This window comes from Doryrhamphus excisus, chromosome 9 (genome assembly GCF_030265055.1).
Source record: "Doryrhamphus excisus isolate RoL2022-K1 chromosome 9, RoL_Dexc_1.0, whole genome shotgun sequence".
Lineage (NCBI taxonomy): Eukaryota > Metazoa > Chordata > Actinopteri > Syngnathiformes > Syngnathidae > Doryrhamphus > Doryrhamphus excisus.
This window is the reverse complement of record NC_080474.1, coordinates 9,111,422-9,134,268: the sequence shown is the minus strand read 5'-3', so window position 1 is coordinate 9,134,268 and position 22,847 is coordinate 9,111,422. Positions and strand designations below refer to the sequence as shown.

The following is a 22,847-nucleotide window of genomic DNA, read 5'->3' as shown; positions in this document are numbered from 1 at the left end:
ATGTGTTTTGACCTATGTATACAGAGGTTAACAAATCTTTAAGGTATTTAACTTATTTTGTCGCATTTCAGGATGACCCATTGGCAAATGTCAAACGAGTTGACTGTGCTTTGTTGCCACCTTGTCAACGTACTCTTCAGATGAAGGTTAAGAGATCGCAATGTCACAATATTGTGGATCCAAGCAACAACCGCACATCCTGGGAATGGCTTATCACCAACAGACTATGGCTGGGCTGAAAGCAACAGCCTTCTCATACCTATATGGTTCCAAGGATCCGCAACACCAGATGCTCTCTTTGATGAAGAATGCGCCGACAGAGACAGCGATGAAACTATCATCGTTGGAGAGGAGGCTGATCCTGACGTCGCCGAGGGTGAAGAACCGATTGATTTAGATGAGGCATGGAGTGAAGATTCTGATTTGGAGGACGATGAAGGCTTCGAATAATTATAATCAATGTAGAAATTCACAAGCTCATGACTGTAACAGTATTATTAGCCCCATTGATCTTGACATGGTTAATATTTTGCAAGTGGTCATATTTTGTAAGGTGGAATGGCTAGCCTAGCTGATCTGGGTCATCCAAGGGCAAGGCCATTTACATTGCATTACATTGCATCTGGCAGGGGTTCCCCACCATACGAAATGTCTGGCAATGGTCATTTGGGATAAGCATTAACATGGTTAACGTTTTGCAAGTGGTTTTATGTTGTTAGGTGAATAGCTGATCTGGGTCATCCAAGGGCGGGGCCTATACAATGCATCTGGCAGGGGTACCCCACCATATGAAATGTCTGGCAATGGTTATTTGAAATAGACATCATCATAGATAACATTCTGCAAGTGGTTTTATTTTGTTTGCCCACAAGCTAATTTAGGTCAGCTCCGAGGGTGTGGCCATTTCAAAGTGTCTGGCGTGGCCATCCCACCACAAAAATGATCTGTCATTAGTGATTTTTGAAAGTTTGCAGTACTGAACAATTTAGCATCGGTTTCAATTTGTTAGTCACAAAGCTGATCTAGCTCAAACTTTTCTTGTCCTATTTTGGTATCTGCCGGGGGTAGGCCACCACCAGAAATGTCTGTCTTTGCTTATTTATCACACAATACAACATGCTGATTGAATTTCAATATGTTTCATTTTGTTAGAAGGTGGAGCTAATCTGGCTCGAATTTTCAGTGCCTTTTCACGGCCCTCATGACCACACCCACCAGAGCAAGATCGGCAGATGTCCATTTCTCTTGACAGTGACCCTTGTACTAAATGCTGTGCACATGGGAATTTGTTAGCTTTCCAGCTACCCTGACCCCTGTGGGCTCCTGCTCTACAAGTGTGCCACATATCACCACTGCAAGTCATGTTGCCAGCTACGGATGAAGTGTGCCGTTCTGCTTTTGACCACGAGAGACGGCCATAGGAGTGTGTGCTCGAGTAAGAAAAATAAGTAGTTGGAAGTACAGACATACCTTTACTTTAAGTAGAATTCCATCCATTCACAGCATTCCATCTGGTTGAGCTCCAAAAAGCTGTGCAATAAACAACAAAATCACTGAAACAAAAGCAAAAATACTACATTTCCTTGTACAAAATTAATTTCTGTTCACACATATAGACATGAAACTGACAAACATAAAAAGCTGGAAGGGTGCAATCAAATCATTTTCTGTCACAATTCTGGCTTGGGAGTATATACTTTGTGCCAAAATATCAGTGCTTTGTGATTTTTAAGCGCAAATACTGTATCACACAACAGCAGCAGGTATTATAAAGCTTTCATTGTTGGTTGCTTGCAGCCATAAAAGCGATAAAAGGAGGATCTGAGCGATCCAGGTTGGAATTAGGGGGCTCCATGCACACAAAGCTGCATGCCAAATATGGGCAAAAGTGTTGGGCTAAGTCTCTGGATTCATTCATCAGAAGCTGGGACACATCAGCAAGAGATCCTGCAAAACCAAGACCTGCAGCAGAAGCATTTTAAAGGGGAACTGCACTTTTTTGCCCATCAATCACAATCCTTATGTGAAACATGAACATATTTATCTTTCCCTTTTCTATGCATTATAACATGAGAAAATGAGTTAATAGGAGCTAGCTAACGATGCACGTCATTGGGATACACTACACCTATTTCACCTCTAACAACGTCGTAACATGTAATAGTTGCAGTATCTTGCTGTATTTTGATGATTTAAAATGCTACCAAAACTTCTTTCCTAGGACACATTAATACACATACTTATGCTAGTTCTGTAAAAAAATGCTGATGGCAAACGAGTATCGTGAGTCGTTTTAGCGAAACTGAGAGCTTAGTATCCACTCTTCCGTCTGTGAATGACACTGACTAGCGCTTGGCAAGGCGTTGTGTTAGTCCGTCAGATAAATATAGTTACAGTTATCCTACAAAAATATCGCTGTAGCTTGGTTAATATACAAGTCAGTTATATAAATGGGAAACTTGTTTGGAGGGATTTTTTTTAGATGGATTTACGTCACAATAGGTATTTCCCATGACATCCGTTGTTAGCTAGCTCATATTAACACGTTTTCTCGTGTTATAATGCACAGAAAAGGGCAAGAAATACGTGTTTATGTTTCACATAAGGATTGTGGATGATGGGCAAAATTCCCCCCAAAAAGTGCAGTTCCCCTTCAACCAGCCTTTGCCTTTTACACAGGAAAAGAAATTCCAACATTGTGGGAGTAGATTGGGGAACAAGTCGTCGCATTCTGTATTGGTGTTTGTACAAAAAAAGGACGACATGTCGGCTTTTCAAGGCAGTGTCTAAGAGCGGGTTGTGATTCTGAGTTTGGGGGAAATCGGGAAGGTTGAATTTGTCCTCATCCTGTTGATGGTGATGTTTGTACAAAACAAAGAAAAAAAAGATGGCGGATGTCCCACGTTCTGGGTTGGACCAGATCGGTGATGGCGACCTGTGACCTGGAAAAGTCCATCTTCCATGTCCACTTCCTGAACAGTCAGATATCCCAATACTTTTGCCCACACCTAAATACAAACATTATAAATGCAGCACATCTTTTTGTCGGCTGTTCAGGGCTGCATAATTGTGTAAAAAAAGGAACGCTGATGCAGGTAGCGGCCTACCTGTGGGAGAGCGATAAAAAAGTTAGAGGTGTAAACATAGTCAGGAACTGGAATGGCACTTTCAAAGCGAAGGCACACAGCTGACGTCGCCGTTCACCGCGCCTACGTCGGCCGTGTCGTCGGGAATGTCGCAGCGCACGTCGTCAGCTGCTGCCACCCCCCCGGGCTCCTTGCCGGGCTGGCCGCCTTCCTCGGTGGAGCTGCACGGCACGCAGATGAGGGCGCAGCAGTCGGTGATGCCGTGACTCATGCTGGAGGTGAAGAGACTCCGACAAGGGTGGTAGAACTGGTAGAAGACCAGCATGAAGAACACAGCGGCGGTGTAGGCCAGCAGCAGCAGGGACATCAGCAGCGGGGCCCAGACATAGAGGTAGAAGTCCGTCCTGTTGATGTACCACAGCAGCAGCAGCAAGGCGTTCTCCATGAAACGCAGCATGTAGAACACCGCCATGCGGTACCAGTTCTGAGACTTGCTGATCAGGTCCGGGTCGGCCAGCTTCACCTGCACTACTGACCAGCAGAACATGTTGATGCCGGCGTACAGAAAGGTGAGCAAGCACAGCGTGACGGTGGTACCCAGGCGCGACAACGTCTTTTCAATGTTCTCCGGGAAGGGCGAGTGGCTCTTCCAGAAGATGATCCATGGGTAGAAGAAGAAGACTAGGAAGTTGACGCCCACCACCGGGAGCACCCATATCTTTAGCACAGAGCTGAAGAGGACCAGCACCAAAACGCGGGTGGTGATCTCAAAGCCGCGCCATAGGATGATGCACACGTAGGCCATGGGCTGCACGTTCACTTCGTAGTCGTCGTACTTGATCTTGATGGCCAGGATGTTGCAGCGCAGAGCTCCGTAGACGATGGAGAGCAGCGAGATGACCATCAGGGTGACTGAACACAAACACAAAAAGTGTCAACTCCGCAACGGAAACCACATGGGCTAAAATCATGGTCGAGTCGGCAAACACAGCTTCCTTCAACCACACGGCCATTAGCAGTAGAGCCACGCTTGGGCGGGTGTTGGCGGGGGGTGTATTGACTTGGCATGCAAGTGACAACCAGTGAATTTAGAGCAGGGGTGTCCAAAGTGTGACCCATGGGCGGCTTGCGGCTCATTCCAAAAATAGAATTCAAAACGAAAACCAAAAAAAAACAGCAGTAATATTACGTGAATAAAGAAATTATTAAGAAAAAAATCCATTATTTATTGTTATTATTATATTCAAAATTCAAAATATTCAATTATCCAAAAGTAATGTTTTAAGGACAAATAACGTAATTTTGGGAGCATCAATTTGCAATATTCAAGAAGATTGAAGTCATAATATGAAAAAAGTTGTCATTTTTGGAACACTAGCCCTTTATTGTGGTTAATTGGTTCCAGACGCAAACATGCATGATAAGTGAATTTCGTAGTTGGAGCATAGAAAACTGTATGGCTGTCCACCTTGCTCAACCGTAATGGGATCACTGCAGGGACCACGGCTATGGCTTGAAACATTAGCAATCAGGCAAGCTAACTAGTTAGCCTCCGATTTATTTACTATATTGTAAACTTAAAAAGGGGGTTTAAAACGGGGTGGGAAGAAGAACAGAGAAGCCAAAAACATACCACTTCCACATGGAACGGGAAGAGAACTCCTTGCATGTCGGACATGCCACGGCTAACTCCATGCAGTGTGATGCCAATCTAATATCTCAACAACTGCGGCCAGAATACTACATATACCTTTCACTATTTTGTTTTTTTACTAATACGCCCTAGACCAGGGGTGGGCAAACTACGGCCCGGGGGCCACATCCGGCCCGCCAAGTGTTTGAATACGGCCCACCCGTTCTTTCCAAAGTATTTCATTTAAACTCAACATACAACCTGGCATCATGGCTTGAGCCAACCTTTTCATGGTTGAAGTAGCTGACTTATCAATTTTCGTTATTTGATCCTGAAAAAAGGGACACAAGCACATAATAATAATCATAATAACAATAATAATAACAATTAGAATAATAATCATTATTATTATTAACCCAACAATAATAATAATAATAATAGTATTATTATTATTATTATTAAAATTTAAATTATAAGGCACTTTACATCAAATAAATGATCTATATAAGTATATATATAGCAGACTGCATGACACTTAAAATATATAGTCTGATCCCCCCCCCGTCAATTTTCTTAAATCAGTGCGGCCCCCGAGTCCAAAAGTTTGCCCACCCCTGCCCTAGACAACGATAAATTAGCGATCATTTATTTATTTATAAATGTCATAGAGCGAGGAGGCGCTAGCCGAAGCGCGATATTGTGAGAGATGACTGTAATGTTGCGAGAATAACATTTTGTGGGAATAGAGTCATAATTACAGGAAGAAAATTGACAGGAAGAAAGTTTGAAGCGTTGGAAAAAGTAGAAAAGAAAAGAGCACAAACAAAGAACACAAAATATTAAGTTGTATAAATATGTTGCAATTTTAGGAAAAATAATGTGATGTTAGTTGCATTTTTGCACCCCCATCACAAAGATGAGATGCAGCATATCTACTTACAAAATGTGCATCCTTTATTTTGAGGTGGGAAACGTTTGGACACGCCTGATTCAGAGACATTTTGGTTTCCGGAGCCAAAATCTCCCACGCGCGCGACATCAGCAGTTACATAAGACCCCAAGACGTTGCAGAGCCTGATGAGCCGGTACCACCCATCACGTGGGTGTCCCCTTCTCACCTCGTCCGACAGACAGGCCTCGCTCTAGTACGCAGATGTAGAGCTGCAGGCTGAGCTGGGGGGCAGAGCCCAGGAAGGCCTGGATGACGGAGGTGCGCGCAAACGCCGCCCGGTGCCTGATCAGCTTGCCTTCAGCCTGTCCCACCTGATGCTCCACTTCCTCAGTCTGGCCCCTGTGGTGCAACTGCTTCTTCCTGGTGATGCTGACATAGGGCTCCTCCACACGGCCCTCGCTGCCGTACAGCCAGAACGCCTCCAGACACCTGGAAAGAACACGGCAGGCAGAATTTCTGACTACACGCACGTGATTGATATCTTTTGTATGACAATAGAAAATAATGTGTTTATGACAATAATGTGTTTATTATCCTGGTCATAGTTTTCATTGCCTCTGCTTTCAGTCGACCAGGTGGCACGTTCTAAAAGTATCATTATTAAAAGTTTTAATATTAAAAATCTACACATGCAACCCAACAGGTGATACCTGAAGAGAAGCAGATGCAATGCCGAGTGTCATATCCTGGTGCCCTTGCTCTGTTCCCCAGTCTCCTCACTGTTTTGTTTCTCTCCAGATCCTCGGTTCCTGGCTGGAGGCGGAGCTGCTGAACGCACCTGAGACCAATTACTCCCCTTGCACTTAAGCTGACTGCAGACAGCTGGGGAACGCCGGATTATTGCACTGCAACCGCTACGCTACACATGCCGCTGCTCTGTCTCTTTGTTCCTTGTGTTTTTGCGTTCAGCAGCGCTCGCCTCTAGCCAACCCCCTTTGTGTTTTTCCATGGTGCTCCATTCCGACACCATCGCTTTTCGTTGTTACCTTTTGGGCCTAATAAAGCCATCAGAACTCACTCACCTGTCTCCAGTCTCCGTGTCCGGGACCCAGACCCTCCGGGAGCGTAACACCGAGACCTGAATTTTGTCTTAAACTGTATTTTTCTAGTGCTGCACAGCGGACGAGTGGTTAGACCTCACAGCTCGGCGACCCGAGTTCAATCCCACCCTCGGCCATCTCTGTGTGGATTTTGCATGCGTGGGTTTTCTCCAAGTACTCCGGTTTCCTCCCCCATTCCAAAAACATGCTAGGTTAATTGGCCACTCCAAATTGTCCATAGGTATGAATGTGGGCGGGGATGGTTGTTTGTCTATATGTGCCCTGTGATTGGCTGGCCACCAGTCCAGGGTGTACCCCGCCTCTCGCCCCAAGACAGCTGGGATGGGCTCCAGCACCCCTGTGACCCTTGTGAGGATAAGCTGTAGAAAATGAATGAATGAATGTATTTTTCTAAAAATTGATCTTCGAAAAGACAGCATGTCTTACTTTGTCTCACACGAAATCAAACGTAGTTAGGTTTAATGACAATTTTGGGAATGCTTCCACATTTTCATTAGCTATATATGTCAACACTGTCCAGCCTGATATCTCAGGATAGGAACATATTGCTTCTGTTTGTCTGCAGAGAGCAGCGAGCCCGTCATCTTGGCAGCAGCACACGGCCACAGCTCCGACCATAAGGCAAAGTGGCGCTGATATGGTGCCAGTACCATAACGCTAGCCAAGGATTTAAACGCCAGGGTCTGTTAAGTCAGGCTTGACTTCACTGCAGACCCAGTTATAACACTGTTGTCTGATTCTTCTACTCCAGAACTGCTGCACACAGAAGGGTGAACATTTGTCAAAACATGCACCACTACTGTGTTGCTTGTGCTACTACTGTTCTGACAAATGGCGGTGTTATCGAACCCCATTAAGGCACTATTTCATTCATTTTCTGCCACTTATCCTCACAAAGGGATCAATATCAGGGATCAATATCAATATCACTGACAAAAAAGAAAATATATATCTATATAAAACATGTCCTGAGTTTAATTATAAAATATTAGCAAGATTGAATTTGATATTTTCCTGTTTAAATTGATCCCGGGTGCGTTCTTTCAGCGCATGCTCAGATATGACGTAACACGCAGATCCAGACGTTCTTCACTTTTAAAAATGGAGGCCAGCAATCGGCACTGGACTAAGCAAAGTTTGTTTTTGATTCAAACTAAATTTCAAGACTGGACAGACGAAAAACTGGCAATACGGAGTTATTCCAACAAGTGAAAGAAAAACTTGGGGAAGCCGGTATCACGTGATGTTGATGTTTACGTTTTACTGGGCATGCCCTATTGACTATTCTGGTTGATTTTCATGGCGCATGTAGACAAGATATTGGAATATTCCTTTCTATGGATACCATTGTTTCCCAAAAGGTCACTCGGAAAGAGAAAAAGTGGTGATGTAAAAACGTGGCTACTGTGGAGTGTCTGTGGTGTAAAGACTGGCAGAGCAATGTAATATTGGTCTGTGTGGCAACACCTACCTTGTTCCTCCCATAGACTTATTGATGCACGTGTGAGGTCGTGGTGACATTTTGGAACATTTTTGGTTAGTGGTGTGCCACAAGATTTTTCCAATGTAAAAAACGTGCCGTGGCTCAAAAAAGGTTGAAAATCACTGCTCTAAGCCACGGGAACCGCGTGTAGCTTAAACATTTGTTGAAGTATGCTATCAACCTGAGTCTTGTGGATACTGTTGGGGAGCGGGAGTTTTTGTTTGTGACAAGTATTCCATGGAACTGAATTGCAAAATTTCAGCAACAAGCAGAGCTGCTTCAGGCCCTGAAAATATATAAATAATGCCTAGAAGGATTAGAAATTTTGGAGCAAGGTTAGTTCACCGCATCTGTGGTCATTTTAATGTCAAAAATATTGTACGGGAATGTCATCCGTGTTCTACAGTGATCCAAGTATAACCAAATAAACGTTTGTTTTAATTTCATATATTGGAACACATGATATTTTCATGATTTGTCACTACAATGTTGTTTATTCCACTTGTCAACAGCGTCTAAAAAGCAGAGTCCTCTCTGTGTGTAAAGCAGCAGCTTGCACCAACTAAGACACCTGACTGAGAAGGGAACATTACAATAATACGTATATGGTTATTTGAATCTGCAAATGGCAGTTTAGCCTTTTGTTTTATTGATTTAAAAGAGTTGAATAATGGAGTTCCTCAACAATATCCCGTTGTGAGGAAACAAGATAGTTTTGTTTATGTTAGGTTTCAAGACACAGATGAATAAATATGTGTTAAAAACTGCATTAAAAACTTATTTTAATTTGTATTACAAGTTGATTTTGAGTGTTTTCTTTAAAAAAAAAAACATCAAATATTGTCAAGCAGCTTTGTAGTTTAGACTAATGTGCACGCAATCTGAAACCATTGTGATGATTTTAGATTTTGTATTGTTGCCATAATTTAAATAATTTCTCTATCCATTTCACAGAATATTGAAGGACATTGACACTCGAGAATTTGGTCTCAACAGCTTAGACAAGGTAAGATCACAGTACAGCTGTTGACACCAACATGGTTTAGTTATTCATTCATTCATTCATTTTCTATGTTGCTTATCCTCACTAGGGTGGGGGTATGCTGGAGCCTATCCCAGCTGACTTCGGGCAAGAGGCGGGGTACACCCTGGACTGGTGGCCAGCCAATCCCAGGGCACATATAGACAAACAACCATTCCCACCCACATTCATACCTATGGACAATTTGGAGTGGCCAATTAACCTAGCATGTTTTTGGAATGTGGGAGGAAACCGGAGTACCCGGAGAAAACCCACTCATGCACGGGGAGAACATGCAAACTCCACACAGAGATACAACGGAGAATCGAACCCAGGTCTTTGGTTTAGTTATGAAATGTTTAATTTATTTCACAGGTACCTCAACCTGTGGATGTGTTGTGTTTTTGTGCACCGCGATCAAGTATGCCATTCCTTTTGATGACCACGTATATAAACGGCCCCTCTGCCAAATGTTTTCATTCAATGTGGCTGGCAAGTATAGCTGTTTGTCTGATATGTGGAAGCAGTACATGACACGTGTTGAGCGATTTCACTGTTATCGTAAAAGTTACAGTTCAGCACATTTTATTGTGTCTTTTGATTGTAATTATTTGCATAATTGTGAATATAAAACAAATCTCCAATGATTTATAATGTTTTCTGTGGTATTTCTAACCACACTCATCGCTGCTGGTAGTAAGTAAGTAAATACAGCGTTACTACAAATGTAGTGAAGGTGTTCTGGTTTGAAAGAATGTTTTGTAGAAGATGTGTAATTTCATTTAATTCAAAGAAGGCCATCTTTAAAAAATACAACACAATCATATTAGAAAAGTGGTGTCGGTGATAGCTTAAATCTTAAATATTACTTATAAATTGCTCCAAATAAAGTAAGGGAAAACTAGTTAAACAATCCTGAAAAGCGAGTATATTTATATGGATTTTTAAGTAGATTCAAAGGTAGTTTTGAGTAAAATTTACTAGCAAAGAGAGTACCTTTTGTGTCTAAGACAGGAAATCTCAAGTAATGTGTCAGGTTTAAACCCCGACACTTGTAAAAAAACACTGCCTGTACAAAGGAAGACACAGAGAGGTGAGTTTCTTTTTACTTGCAAGGAGAGTGATGGAGACTGCACAGTTACAATCCTCCTACCAACTCTGAAACAGTCACCTTTCTCCTTGCTATTTATTGAATCAGGAACGCCCTAGTTACACAAGATTTCAATTTCTAAGGGGAGGGGGGTTTAACTAAACAAGTTGAAACTGGTTCTTTCGTACAACATGTTATCATAGTGTGTGGGTATCTCCTCTTTGGCATGTGATCTTCCGGAGACACTCACACACACACACACACACATATATACATTCTGGGTCACATGTAGCTATTTCCTGTCCACGAGGGTAGGATAAAACTATCTGTTGAGAGAATGTTCTGTCACGTTCTGTTTTCTCTAATCATGATATACACCAAATGTGCAAGCGTCACAGCGTTAATCTTACTTTTGCCACGCGAGTGATATGAAATGCTTGTAGGTCATAAGAAAATAGGTCATAAGAATATAGTAAAAATAGGTCATAAGAATATAGTAAAAATAGAATAACTTTATGTACAATTATTCCAACATAATGTTAAAGAGTATTTTTAATTAAAAAAAATAATCCTTGCTGAGAAGTAAATTTTACTTGAGTATTTCCCAAGTAAAAGTTACTTAGGAATTGTGCGTGCAAATTGTTACCTAACTTTTCTCAAGTAAATAGCACTCCAAATTTTTTTCAGTGCAGTTCCCCAAAAACACCCATTGTAGCTTTATGATGTTTATATGATGTTCACTGCTAAATTTGACACATAACTTTACGGGACTGACTCGATCGCCGGAAGAACACGCTTTTATTGCTGGTGTGTATTACAGTAAACCTCGGATATATCGGATTCAATTGTTCCCACTGGTTTTGTCCGATATAAGCGAAATCCGTTATATGCGTATACCGAAAAATGTCCGTTTTACGCATTTATCGGATTTATATCCGGTATATGCGTAAATCGGATTTTATCCGTTATAAAAAGGCACTTCCTTGACTATGTTTCCAATGTACCTGGACGCGCAGGCAACGCTGCCAATGACGTCGTATAGCGGCCTGTCAGGATTCGGCGAATCGGAGCGCCACGATGCGGCCATCCGATATATGCGAGGGAAATTTAATGGAAATGCATTGGAACGGGACTGGAGATTTTGTCCGAAATAGGCGAAATCCGTTATAAAAAATCCGATATATGCAATGAATTTTATTGGAAATGCATTACAGAAAAATCGGTTCTTTTTTATCTGTCCGTTGTGAGCGAATTTCCGATATATCCGAGTCCGATATATCCGAGGTTTACTGTATGACACAACGGGCACCATTTACTCCCAACACAAGCTAATGTTGCCACGACAACCCACATCAAGCTAAAACTCAACTCTGAACCACCGACATCACTTCCTTTCTGCAATACACACGCGCATGAGTGTTACTGAGTTATTGCGTGTACACGTATGGCTTATTTTTTTTTATTATGTCAACAATATTGCATAATACAAGTGTGAAGGTGACTGTAGGGGTGTTATTTCCAGAGAGGGCTCTAATAATGTTTCAAACACATTTGCAAGGTGGCAAACAGGTTTTATATGCTGAATATGCCTTTTTCAAATATTTTTTTCCAAAGAATTTTTAGCACAATCCATAGGGGGCGCCACAAATTTCAAATGTATGCCATGGTCTAATTCTGACTGTATCTTTGTTCGCTACCATGGATTGATTATAAGGTGTGTGCTGTGCTGTACTGTACATTCCTCTGGGTGTTTTAAGAAGCTGTGATAAGAAGAATGCTGCCGGTTTCCCCTCTCTGTTTGCAAAGATAAGGAGGTCAGTGGTGACACGTGCTATAATTAGATGTGTTCTTCGCTGAGGAAACATGTAGCCCCTCTCTACTGGAGGGCACACTTGAGGAGGAAAAGGGATGGGCATGGTCAGAGCCTTAATAGCCCAAACATGTCTCATAAACATATATACATATATCAGGGCTCGACAATAACGATGTACGATGGCCCGGGGCAAGTTAAAACAAAATTCGGGCAAGTAAATCCAATCAGTGATATTCCCGTCGGGCAAGTGCACTTTGGCATGCCATACTGCCAAGAGTTTTTTTAAACGCGGTTCTTGTTGGGTGTTGGTAAAACACGGACTGCGTAATTCCGGTGGTAATTTGCAAACCAATCCTTGCAAATCTTGAAATGGACCAATCGGAATTGTTTATTTAGACCGCGGTCCGTAATCCACAGTCCGTGTTTTACCCACACCCGTTCGCGATCAACCAATCAGCGATCCTTTGACTACGAAAACATCTATCATGTGCCTCCTAAACAAGTATTTTATTAGCGGCAGCAAATCAAATGATGGCACAGGTGAGTGAATCACATTGCTGTGACAATTTGAAGTGGTCACAATGAAACACCACCCATTAGATCCAATACCAAGTGCTGATTTTGCACAAGCTACAAAATCTAGCGCTTCCATTTCTCTGTGTATTTTTCTCACCTTTGCTTCACAAATTATTGTTTGACCATTGAGCATTTTTTTCTGGATTAAAAACACATTACTAGTACACAAATGTGTCTATTCAATAATGTTTCATTGTGGTGCACAACTTATAATTATCACTGCTTACTAGGACTACGCTGTGTAAGGTAGTATGGCATGCCATGTTAACATACATCTCCACATTTTTTTTTTAAGCACAATGTTTATTCAATCATGAATGTACTTTTATTTATCAAGGCAAAGTGCCTAGAAGTCTCTTGGCAATCCAGATTTCCATGCAGCGTCACGATCTTTGTAGGAAAACAACCACAAGAAATGATAATCATTTCATCTTTATTTGAGATTCTCATGTGATGCCACAAAAATTAGATGATATCATTATGGCAATCTTTTCATTCATTTTACATGGGGCAAGTTCGGGCAAGTAGTTCTCACCTTAAGGATTCCCCATGGGCAAGTCTTTTTGGTTTTTAATGTAGAGCCCTGTATATATATATATATACATTGCATTGTATACGTATATATATATACATACACATATATATATACATACACATATATATATACATATATATAATGTGGTGTGGAAAAGTGTTGTGTTTGTCTCAAATGTTTCAGATCATCAAACAAATATATATAAACATATATAAACAAATAATAAGCAAATATAAAACATAACTGAGATAAATAGAGCTCTGCCAGTCTGGAAAATGTCACCAAGCCATTTCTAAAGCTTTGGAACTCCAGCAAACCACAGTGAGAGCCATAATCCACAAATGGTGAAAATAGGGAACAGCGGGGAACCTTCCTTCAAGAGGTCACAAAAGACCCCACAAGAACATCCAAATAACTGCAGGCCTCACCTGCCTCAGTGTTCATGACTCCACCATAAGAAAGACACTCGGGCAAAAACGGTCTGCATGGCAGAAATCCAAGACCCAAACCACTGTGGAACAAAAAAACATTGAACATAGCAACAATACAATATGGTGGTGGTCTGGGGAGGACCTGGAAGACTTGCTGTATGGAACCATGAAACTCTGCCGTCTACCAAAACATCCTGAAGGAATGTGTTGGTGACCTCGAGCTGAAACCAACTTGGGTTCCGCAGCAGGACAAAGATCCAAAACACATCAGTAAGTCCACCTCTGAATGGCTGAAGAAACGAGGACGATGATTCCTACAAGAATTAGGCCCATCATCCCCATCTCAGAGGCTTGCGGTATTATTACAGTACACATTGTACACAGATGTTGCACTCTAAGTGATGGGACTGCATCACAAGGTCAGGAGTCATAAACTATGAATGATTGAATGAATAAGGAGCTTTGGACACAGGAAGTACACTAATACTACCGCAATTTAAATACTGCAGTTGTACAAGCAGAGGGTGCCGACATTGTTATCCGTTGTAAAGACAATCCTTTGCATTGAGATTGTGTAGCTAACCGTGGGTCCTGTGAGTGCATGTAGTGTGTATTGATCAACTGGAGTGCATTCAATCAGCACAGTGCAAGCGCGTGCGCTGGTTCACGTGCCGAGCGAGCACGCGCACGACCCTTCCCTCGTGTGTTTTCAAGCAGAATTAAAAGCCTTTAAAAAGCAAAACGCCAACAGACCTGATGATAGGTCCGAGCTGCAGGATGTGCAGCAGAAGGGTGAGCGGCTTGTCTCGGCTCAGGTCCCGGTGGATGAAGGTGAGGGCCAGCTGCACCACAAAGGACGGCACCAGCGTGAAGAGCAGGGTGAGCAACAGCCAGAACTGGTCCCCCGAAAACGTGTAGGTGGTGCTCAGGTAGATAGCCGCAGTGGTCTCGGCCGTGAACAGACACACCGACACAATGATGGAACTGGGCGGTCGCATCCTCGCTTACACGGCCATGTGTGGAGGGGGAGGCCATTCGGCGTCGGCCGCTCGGATGGCGCCCTGGAGGTCTGCGGACCCTTCGAGCTGTCAACCACAAGAGCTGTTTTCACCGGTCAAGTGTAGTAGACCGCGGCGGCCTTCGTGATGAAGGGGGCGCTGTTGTGCGAGGGAAAAGATCTGAAAATACAACTGCGAGGAGAAAAAGCCAAAGGGGTGTCACGCAACACCACCGAGAAGTTCTCATTACGTTAATGTTAGATCCCTTTGTAATGTGAGCCATTTCATTGACATCAAAGCACACGAATTTCCATCAAAGACACCGTGGTGTGGACGATTCTAGTGCCGTTCGCTCTCAAATCTGATATTGGCTTTGCGAATAGACCCCGCCCCTTCAGGCAATGGCAGGGGCCTCCATTTTGAAACGTACTTTTTTTTGTCAACACAAGTATTTTTTTTATACCGCCTCCCCAGGCTTCTGAGTGGCTTTTCAGCAAGCTGTGGAATTGTCTCTCCTCCCGCCACAAAGGTGATCTTGACTTGGGGGACTCCTTTCCTTATTGATAGACTTCTTGATTTTGTCGCCTTTACCTTCATTCTTGCCCACGTGATCAGCTCGTCAAAACGCTCAAGGAGTCGTGTTGTGCATGGTGCCGTCTGAAGGATGGTCATCCTCCATCGTCCATATAGCTTCTTAGTGGTGGGAGTCTCTCCCCTGATGGTAGCCTGATCCCTCCAACGACCTGCCTGGCCCCTCTGAGGATGACTTTGACGGCTGTCACAACAGGATTGGGGAGATGGCACATCCCATGGCGATTCCTCGTTCTAGCCGTTGCCATCCAGTTGCTTTCCAGCGGAAAGCAAATGTGCAGGTTGTCAAAGTATCTGGTGATGATGTTCTTTACACACTCTGGAACATGGAAGAAGTCCAAGGCGAAGTCTATCAATTTATGTGGCACTGAACCATATGCATTGGCAAGATCTAGCCACACGGCGTGCAGGTCCCGCTTTTCCCTCTTACTGAGTCTTCAGTATCCTCACCACTTGAGGGCAGTTCTTGTACAGCTTATAAGGGAGCCCATTTGGCCCGGGGGCTGATGCTGACCTTGCCTTCCTGATGACATCCTCCACTTCCCGCAACTTGGCTGGGGAGGTGTCAAACTGTGTTGCTGGTGGGTTTGGGCGTGGGACATATCCTGGGGAGCCGAGCGGGACGGCTCGTCTGTTGACCTTCACTGTACTGGCTCTTGATGTACTGGCTCTTGAGCTCTTCCTTGGAGCCTCCCGCTCTGCTTCTCATCCAGCAACTGCCGAGCGTACTTGAATGGGTCTTTAAAGAAGCTGGTTCTCTCGTTCTCTCTCTTCTTCCTCCTCCTTCTGATCCTCTCCACCCTGCGCAGCCTGGCGAGCTTTTTAATCTTTAAATCAATAAATATCTGAATATGTTAATAAGAACGATTACAAATGTGATAAAAGTGATAACACACATACATCTTATGACTTTTATATTGTATACTATGACATTTTTGAAGAGCTGCTGGAAGTGTGAATTCTTGGAGATTAATAATATCTTTATTGCTGTTGTGTGAACATTTTATTCCTTTTATGTTTTGATTCTTTTCACCAAAAAACATAATTTAGTATGATCCCAAATTATTTATATGAATTACTATTATTAAGTATTAAATACAAATTTATAATTATAATATGAATAATTCTTAACTAATAAATATATGGATATTAATTTTTTAGCATCCCTTTTTTTAATTCACATTATTTTTCCATTTTTATAACGCTCAATAATGAGGCATGCCAAGTCCATTTTTAGTTACCGGGTTCCTTTGGGTCACAGGTTAAATTGAAACTAGCCTGTTCAAGTCTACAGTGATCCCTCGTTTACTGCGCTTAATTGGTTCCAGACTCCATTGTCATAAGTTTGGGACTGTATATACACTTGATCATATCCACAAATATCAAGTACTTAGTACTCTAAGAACCCAATCAGCCACTGAATAATTTAATCTGGACACTTTATTACTATTGACGACAACAATCCAATAGACTTGTCGGGCTCCATGTGCAAAAACAGCACACACATACACGACGTAGAAACACTACAAACAAGCACCATTTGCATCCCAAAACTTTGGTTTGACATTTGCTGAATTCACCAGCCTTTTTCTCTCTCTTTCTCTTTTTTTATTTGTTTTTTTAAACCAACCGTGGTCACACATCCTCTGACATGTGACCATCTTCAACTTGGTTTTAAGGCCTCAATTGTCACAGCGCACAAATCGACTCAGAAACGGTGATCTCAGTTGATGTAACAATGGAGAGACTAACACACACATTGCTCAGTGTTGCACATCTGGAAGTCAATAACGACACAGTGAACATGTCAGAAGGTCTCCTAGAACAGATAACCTAGAATAGAAAAAACACAACGCAGACACGACACAATCCTAAAAATATTGCACTTACTAGCACAATAAATGACCTCTATTTAACCTCCCTACTGCTTTTTCAAATTTACTTTAAGCCAAAAGACAAGTGGACGATACGTGCTGCGCTGGCAAAAGGGGTAGACATTTTTATTTATTTATTTTGTGTGTGTGTGATTGCCATTAAAATTCATGTGTGCATTTGTGTGAATGCAACCTGAGAGCAGCCCATGTTCATAATGTGGTACATGGTTTTTGTTTTGTTTTTTTGTATGTAATTCGCCATTGTCCCAAACTTGGCTGGCATTTTAGTCGGGAGTTGAATCTGGTAAAGGGCTGGAAAAAGCTGAACATCCACTTCAAAACACACAGACAGAACCAGATCGGTTTCTACGGCAGTTAGACGTCTACCTGTGGTGTTCCTCTTTTTTTCCCCTCCTTTTCCTGTCCTTCACTCAAAGACGGTGAAAAGTGGGAATTCTGCCTGGTCGGGTTGCAGCAAGTCCACCAGGAAGCACACGGTGCCGGACAGGCCTTCGACCAGACTGTAGACGCTGGTCATTGAACGCAAGCCTGACTTGAACTCCTCAGTGAAGAGGAACTCTGCAAACCTTTGGTGAGGGGAAACAAAACGGCATCACTTTAATACCAAGTACACACGCAATACATATGCCGTGTCTTAAAGGGGACCCATTATGCTCACTTTTCAGCCCTTTGTATTGAGTTGTGGACTCATATAGAGCAACTACACACAATAACCAGCACAGAAAGATTTCTAGTTCTTCCAGAATCTGTACCTATTCATCCGTATTTTGGTGGATTTCGTGCTTCCCACGAAAACGGTCTGTTTTAACGCATTCCACCCACAGCCCGCCTCCAGGCACACCCACTTGGCTGTGGTTGGTCACACTCCCGAAGTGCAGAACCCAACTTTATAGGAGTTGATAATAATAAACGACAATTTATCTTTTTAAAATGTCTACTTTTAACATACAACCATATGTGTTGGATCCCGAATCCGATCCGGAAGTAGAGACTGAGTGTATCTGGCCAACAGCTACGCCCATTAGGAAGCCCGCTCCTGTGTGACATCACAAAACAGTTTAGCAATGCCCTCTGAAACCCAGCGTTTCGAACCATCCCGAACTTCTTTCAGGGCTCAGGTCCAAACCTCATTATCTTAAACTTTGGCATCGTTTAACACGATAATACAACATTCTAACTACATGTATAAGTCAGAAAAGTGGAAAAAGCATCATAGTTCCCCTTTAAGTCAGTTGATATAATAATGCGCGACAGTAGTTCAATGGCAGCCATCTTTACACGTTGGAGGCAATATTTTAACATTCTTCCCTGTAACAAGACTAAGATAAGATAAGATATGCCTTTATTCGGCCCTCAGTGGGGAAATTTGCATTGCACCGGAGCAAGAGAACAGAATCAGTTAAGCAGTACAAAATAAACAATATAAAAAACAAACAATATAAACAACCCAAGTATTAACAAATTAACAATTTTACCCAGGGTTATATATATATACAAATACAGTTTGCAAGATAATATGAAATATGAGATGAAATATATGACCAGTCTATACACTATTGAGATCTTGCCAGTGAGTTAAATACGAGGCATTATAAAAAATACTGCACTTCGAACTTAATATATTGCACTTAGAGCTTAATGTTGCACGTGGAGCTTGATCAGATATTGCACAGTGAATGGCGTCTGTGTAATGAACTAAAATGAAGGTGCCTATGTTTGCATAGCAATACTGTCACCTAGTAGTGTCTTAATAGACTCAACTGGACTTAAATATGGAGTTTTAGGGCCACACTGAGATAATAAATAAGAGATCTCCAGAATAAACTTGTACATTTTCAAGAAAAAAGTCATAACATTACCTTTGACCTTGTGTGGCTTTAATGTTTGTGCCGAGTGTAAAATGAATGGATGGACGATCTTTGTAAGGAAAGCCTTTATATTGGCTCTCATCAGAACGTACAGGTGTACCAACCTCTGAGCCCTGTAGATGTATTTAGAGTTCCCGGTGAGGCGATAGAGGAGCAGGAAGACATAAGCGCTGCCGGCCACTCCGTGACAGACGCCGGGTCCTTTCTTCAGGAGCCCTTTCTGCCACACCAGCTCTCCACTGCGGATGCACGTGTCCAAGTACTGAGGCTTCTTGTTGATCAGGTAGGCCTTGGCAAACAGGTAGGCCACACCTGTGCACCACATGACACACATATTAATATTACATTAATATTCCAGCAGGCAGCACGGTTACTTTAAAAAGTTATACAACCGCTTTCTATTAAATATTGCAAACAGGTGGTGCATGTGCTGAGTAAGATTATATTATTATTAGACTTTGGTGAGAACAGCTTATTTGCATTTGGTTACCATTTATCAATGTTACAATCCACTTGCAGGGCTGCACGGCGGACAAGTGGTTAGCACGCAGACCTCACTGGGTTCAATTCCACCCTCGGCCATCTCTGTGTGGCTTGTTCTCCCCGTGCATGCGTGGGTTTTCTCCGGGTACTCCGGTTTCCTCCCACATTCCAAAAACATGCTAGGTTAATTGGAGACTCCAAATTGTCCATAGGTATGAATGTGAGTGTGAATGGTTGTTTGTCTATATGTGCCCTGTGATAGGTAGTAACCAACCGCAGCCACCAGATGGCGCTCCAACAGGACCACTGCAGTGTGACATTGACGTTTCTTGTACAGTCTTCCCTTGCTACATAATCGCATTTTTTCAAAAATGTACAAATAAATGTATTGATCGCTGTTTCTTGGTTGCAAAAGTGCATAGTGTACAAGCCAGGTGTACGCATTCCTGTCCTAAATTATGCATTTTCAAGCATAAAATGGCTAAATGAACAACAACGCAAATATAAGCCATTCAAAAGATGTCGAGGAGCTTGGGAAGTGATGTGTGTCACGTCAACTAGCTAGAGTCGAGTCCTTAACCACAAGTCCTTATTCTGTTCTGGTCAATAGGTGTGACCAGCATAGAGTACAGAGGAGCACCTGGAGCTCCATGACACCAGTGGACCAGTTCGTTCTCCCTCTCGATGATGGCGCCCAGCTCGGCGGGCCAGTTGCAGTTCTGCTCCTGGTTCATGAGGAAGTCGACACTCTGCCACACCAGGTCCTTGTCAGCCCCGCTCAGCATGTCCTGGTAGCTCAGCAGCATCTGCAGCACCGATGACAGGCCGTGGGCGGTGCCTACAGTGGAAAGCGGGGGGCGGGGCCAAAGAGGACATGCTGTCAAACGGGAGGCATGCAAGGAAGCACCATGCTGGGCACACACCCTGATACATACAGGCATGGAAAAAGAGGAAAAATTATCTCAAAATATGGTTTATCTGCAATAATTTGAAGCACAATTATCATTCAGCAAAATGTGTCATTGTGACAGGCCTTTGAACAACTAAAATAAAGTGCATTGATTGGCTTGTACATGGTTGCGTGCACTGTGAAGTGCAGAATCCTAAGTATAGAGCAGGGGTCGGGAACCTTTTTGGCTAAGAGAGCCATGAAGGCCAGATATTTTAAAATGTGTATCTGTGAGAGCCATATACATTTTGAATGCAATAAAATGTGTGCATTTTTATGTAAGACCAACAGTTTTAGATATAATGGACTTTAATTACGTAGACCAGGCACACTACCCCACGCCAATGGGGTGTGGCCAGCATACTTTCGTGAGCAGCGCAGTGTCTAATAATAAATCAAATACTTGCTGCCATTAATGCAACTTCTGCTGCTGCATAGTTTTGAACCGTATTCAGTACACGTATTTCATTCTTTTGGCCATCTTCACCAGAAGGCTTGGTTCTGCAGCTTTAGCTAGGTGACTATTTGACTAAAGGAGGAAAGTTTACATTTACATGTTTTTTTGACATCTCAATGACCGAGGTAGACTACCGCATTACCCAGTAATAATCAAGTTTTGGTGTTTGACCTGGAAAATATCATCAGGAAAGATGGATATGGTTGGCCGTATTGCAGTAGAAAATAGATGGACGAATTAAAATGCATAAGAAAGTTTTGATTTTTAATATTATTTTTAACAGTGATGTCTGTGATGTTTACTTTAAAATGTTAGCAAAAATACATTTTTATTGTGGTAAGAAATGCTTGAGAGCCAGAGAGTGTCATCAAAAGAGCCCTACCTGGCTCCCGAGCCATAGGTTCCCTACCTCTGGTATAGAGCTATGTTAATAAGTCCCTATGGGAGCTCCTTGATTAACGCTGGGACACATGCAGTGAAACCACAGCTCAGCATCGAGCCATATTGATGTTGTGTCCAATTAGAGACCACATGCAGCAGGCTTAGTCCACTTTTCTTGGGTTAAACATCACTCATATTATTAACCTCATGCAAAGCAGGGGTGCGGGTGTTGGTATCATAGTTACTGACGGATCTTTTCATCTGATGCTGTAAGAAAAGGAAATGTATAACTTATAGTGACTATAACTGTAACTATAGTGCTGTTCTTATCTTACCAAGGTATTCTGTCCCGTAGTAGGAGTACATGAGGGGGAAAGGCTTCCTCTTCTTCCTGGCATATTGTTTTCCTGACTCGATGATGGCCTGGCAGATGGATTTGATTTGATCCTTGCTGAGAATCTGCAGAATAAGAACAATAAATACATCTGAATACATGTGTTATGTTTGTTCAATAACTGGTCTTTTTCTATTAACAGCGCCATCTGCTGGTCACATCCCATTTGCAACCACTATAAAATCACAACTGACGTCTATGAAGGCAAATTACCGAATTAAGCGTCAAATGAAGTATTTAAATACAAATGCCGAGCTACAAGACCCACAAATGTGTGTTTTGAGGTCCGACCGGGATTTACCTCAATGCCCAGCTTTTGTCTGAGGACCAGGGCGGCACACAGGTAGCCTGCCCGGCCCACAAATAGCTCATCAGAGCCGCACTCCAGAAAATGAATGGGCGCGCACACTTCCCACTGGCTGCGGAATTTCGTCGGCGGTTTGACGAAATCAGCCAAGCCGAGGGACTTGTATATCATCGCAGCCACGGCGTAGATGCCCGCCCCACCGAGCAGGAAGGCGGCACGCATGTTTTTGTCCGGCTCGGCGTCCACGTAGCGCACCGACACGTCGATGATGTGCTTGGCCGCTTTCAGGTAAGTGTCCCTCCGCTCGGAGAAGAGCGGACACTCGCTGACGTGATACAGCATGTACGCCACCCCGGCGGGACCGTCGTACAGCCCGCCGTCGTAGTCGCCCACGTCGCTGGGGACCTTTTTGAGGAGCTTGTCCACCGTGGCCACGATAGCCGGAGCCACGGCCTCGGCGCCCTGGCCGGGCAGAAGGGCGCCCCTGTAGTCCGAGAAGCGGTTAGCGAAGCAGCGGGTGTTCTCCATGCCCGGAGGGAGAGGCCGATGACGGCTTGGTGGTGGTGGTACGGAGGACAGGTGCGGATGGATCCCGATGTCGATGGTAAGGACACCAAGGGTTGTATTGGTATTGGGGCGATACTAGCGTGATGAGTCGATATTTTTCAGTTCTCTTCTGTTTATTTCCACAAATATTTATTTAGATTTGGTTGTGTTGATATTTATTGTATTATTTATGTTCACTCACTCAGGAAATAAATTATTGAACAAAAGATTTGAGAACATTTGAAAAAAGAGAGTCAATAGTATTTTTAAATAACACAACTAATAAGTTATTTTGCA

General features: G+C 42.9%; 2 protein-coding genes across 3 annotated transcripts; both read right to left on the bottom strand.

Moving 5' to 3' along the window:
* Window positions 1–1,175: 1,175 nt before the first annotated feature.
* Window positions 1,176–17,575, bottom strand: xk (X-linked Kx blood group (McLeod syndrome)). The gene is made up of 4 exons (XM_058081509.1): window positions 17,532–17,575; window positions 14,435–16,097; window positions 5,838–6,100; window positions 1,176–3,998 (listed from the first exon to the last, which is right to left on the bottom strand). Exons 2-4 carry the CDS (start codon window positions 14,677–14,679, stop codon window positions 3,169–3,171), a joined length of 1,338 nt encoding a protein of 445 aa, XP_057937492.1. The 5' UTR covers window positions 14,680–16,097; window positions 17,532–17,575; the 3' UTR covers window positions 1,176–3,168.
* LOC131135517 (lanC-like protein 3) lies at window positions 16,311–22,624 on the bottom strand. Of its 2 annotated transcripts, XM_058081510.1 has the most exons (6): window positions 21,999–22,624; window positions 21,639–21,762; window positions 21,553–21,570; window positions 20,157–20,354; window positions 19,138–19,345; window positions 16,311–17,731 (listed from the first exon to the last, which is right to left on the bottom strand). In XM_058081510.1, the coding sequence occupies exons 1-6, from the start codon at window positions 22,530–22,532 to the stop codon at window positions 17,572–17,574; spliced, it is 1,242 nt and encodes a 413-aa protein (XP_057937493.1). In that variant the 5' UTR covers window positions 22,533–22,624; the 3' UTR covers window positions 16,311–17,571. The 2 variants fall into 2 exon arrangements, with proteins under 2 accessions (XP_057937493.1, XP_057937494.1); XM_058081511.1 differs by lacking the exon at window positions 21,553–21,570 and having other exon boundaries at window positions 16,312–17,731; window positions 21,999–22,623.
* Window positions 22,625–22,847: the final 223 nt, after the last annotated feature.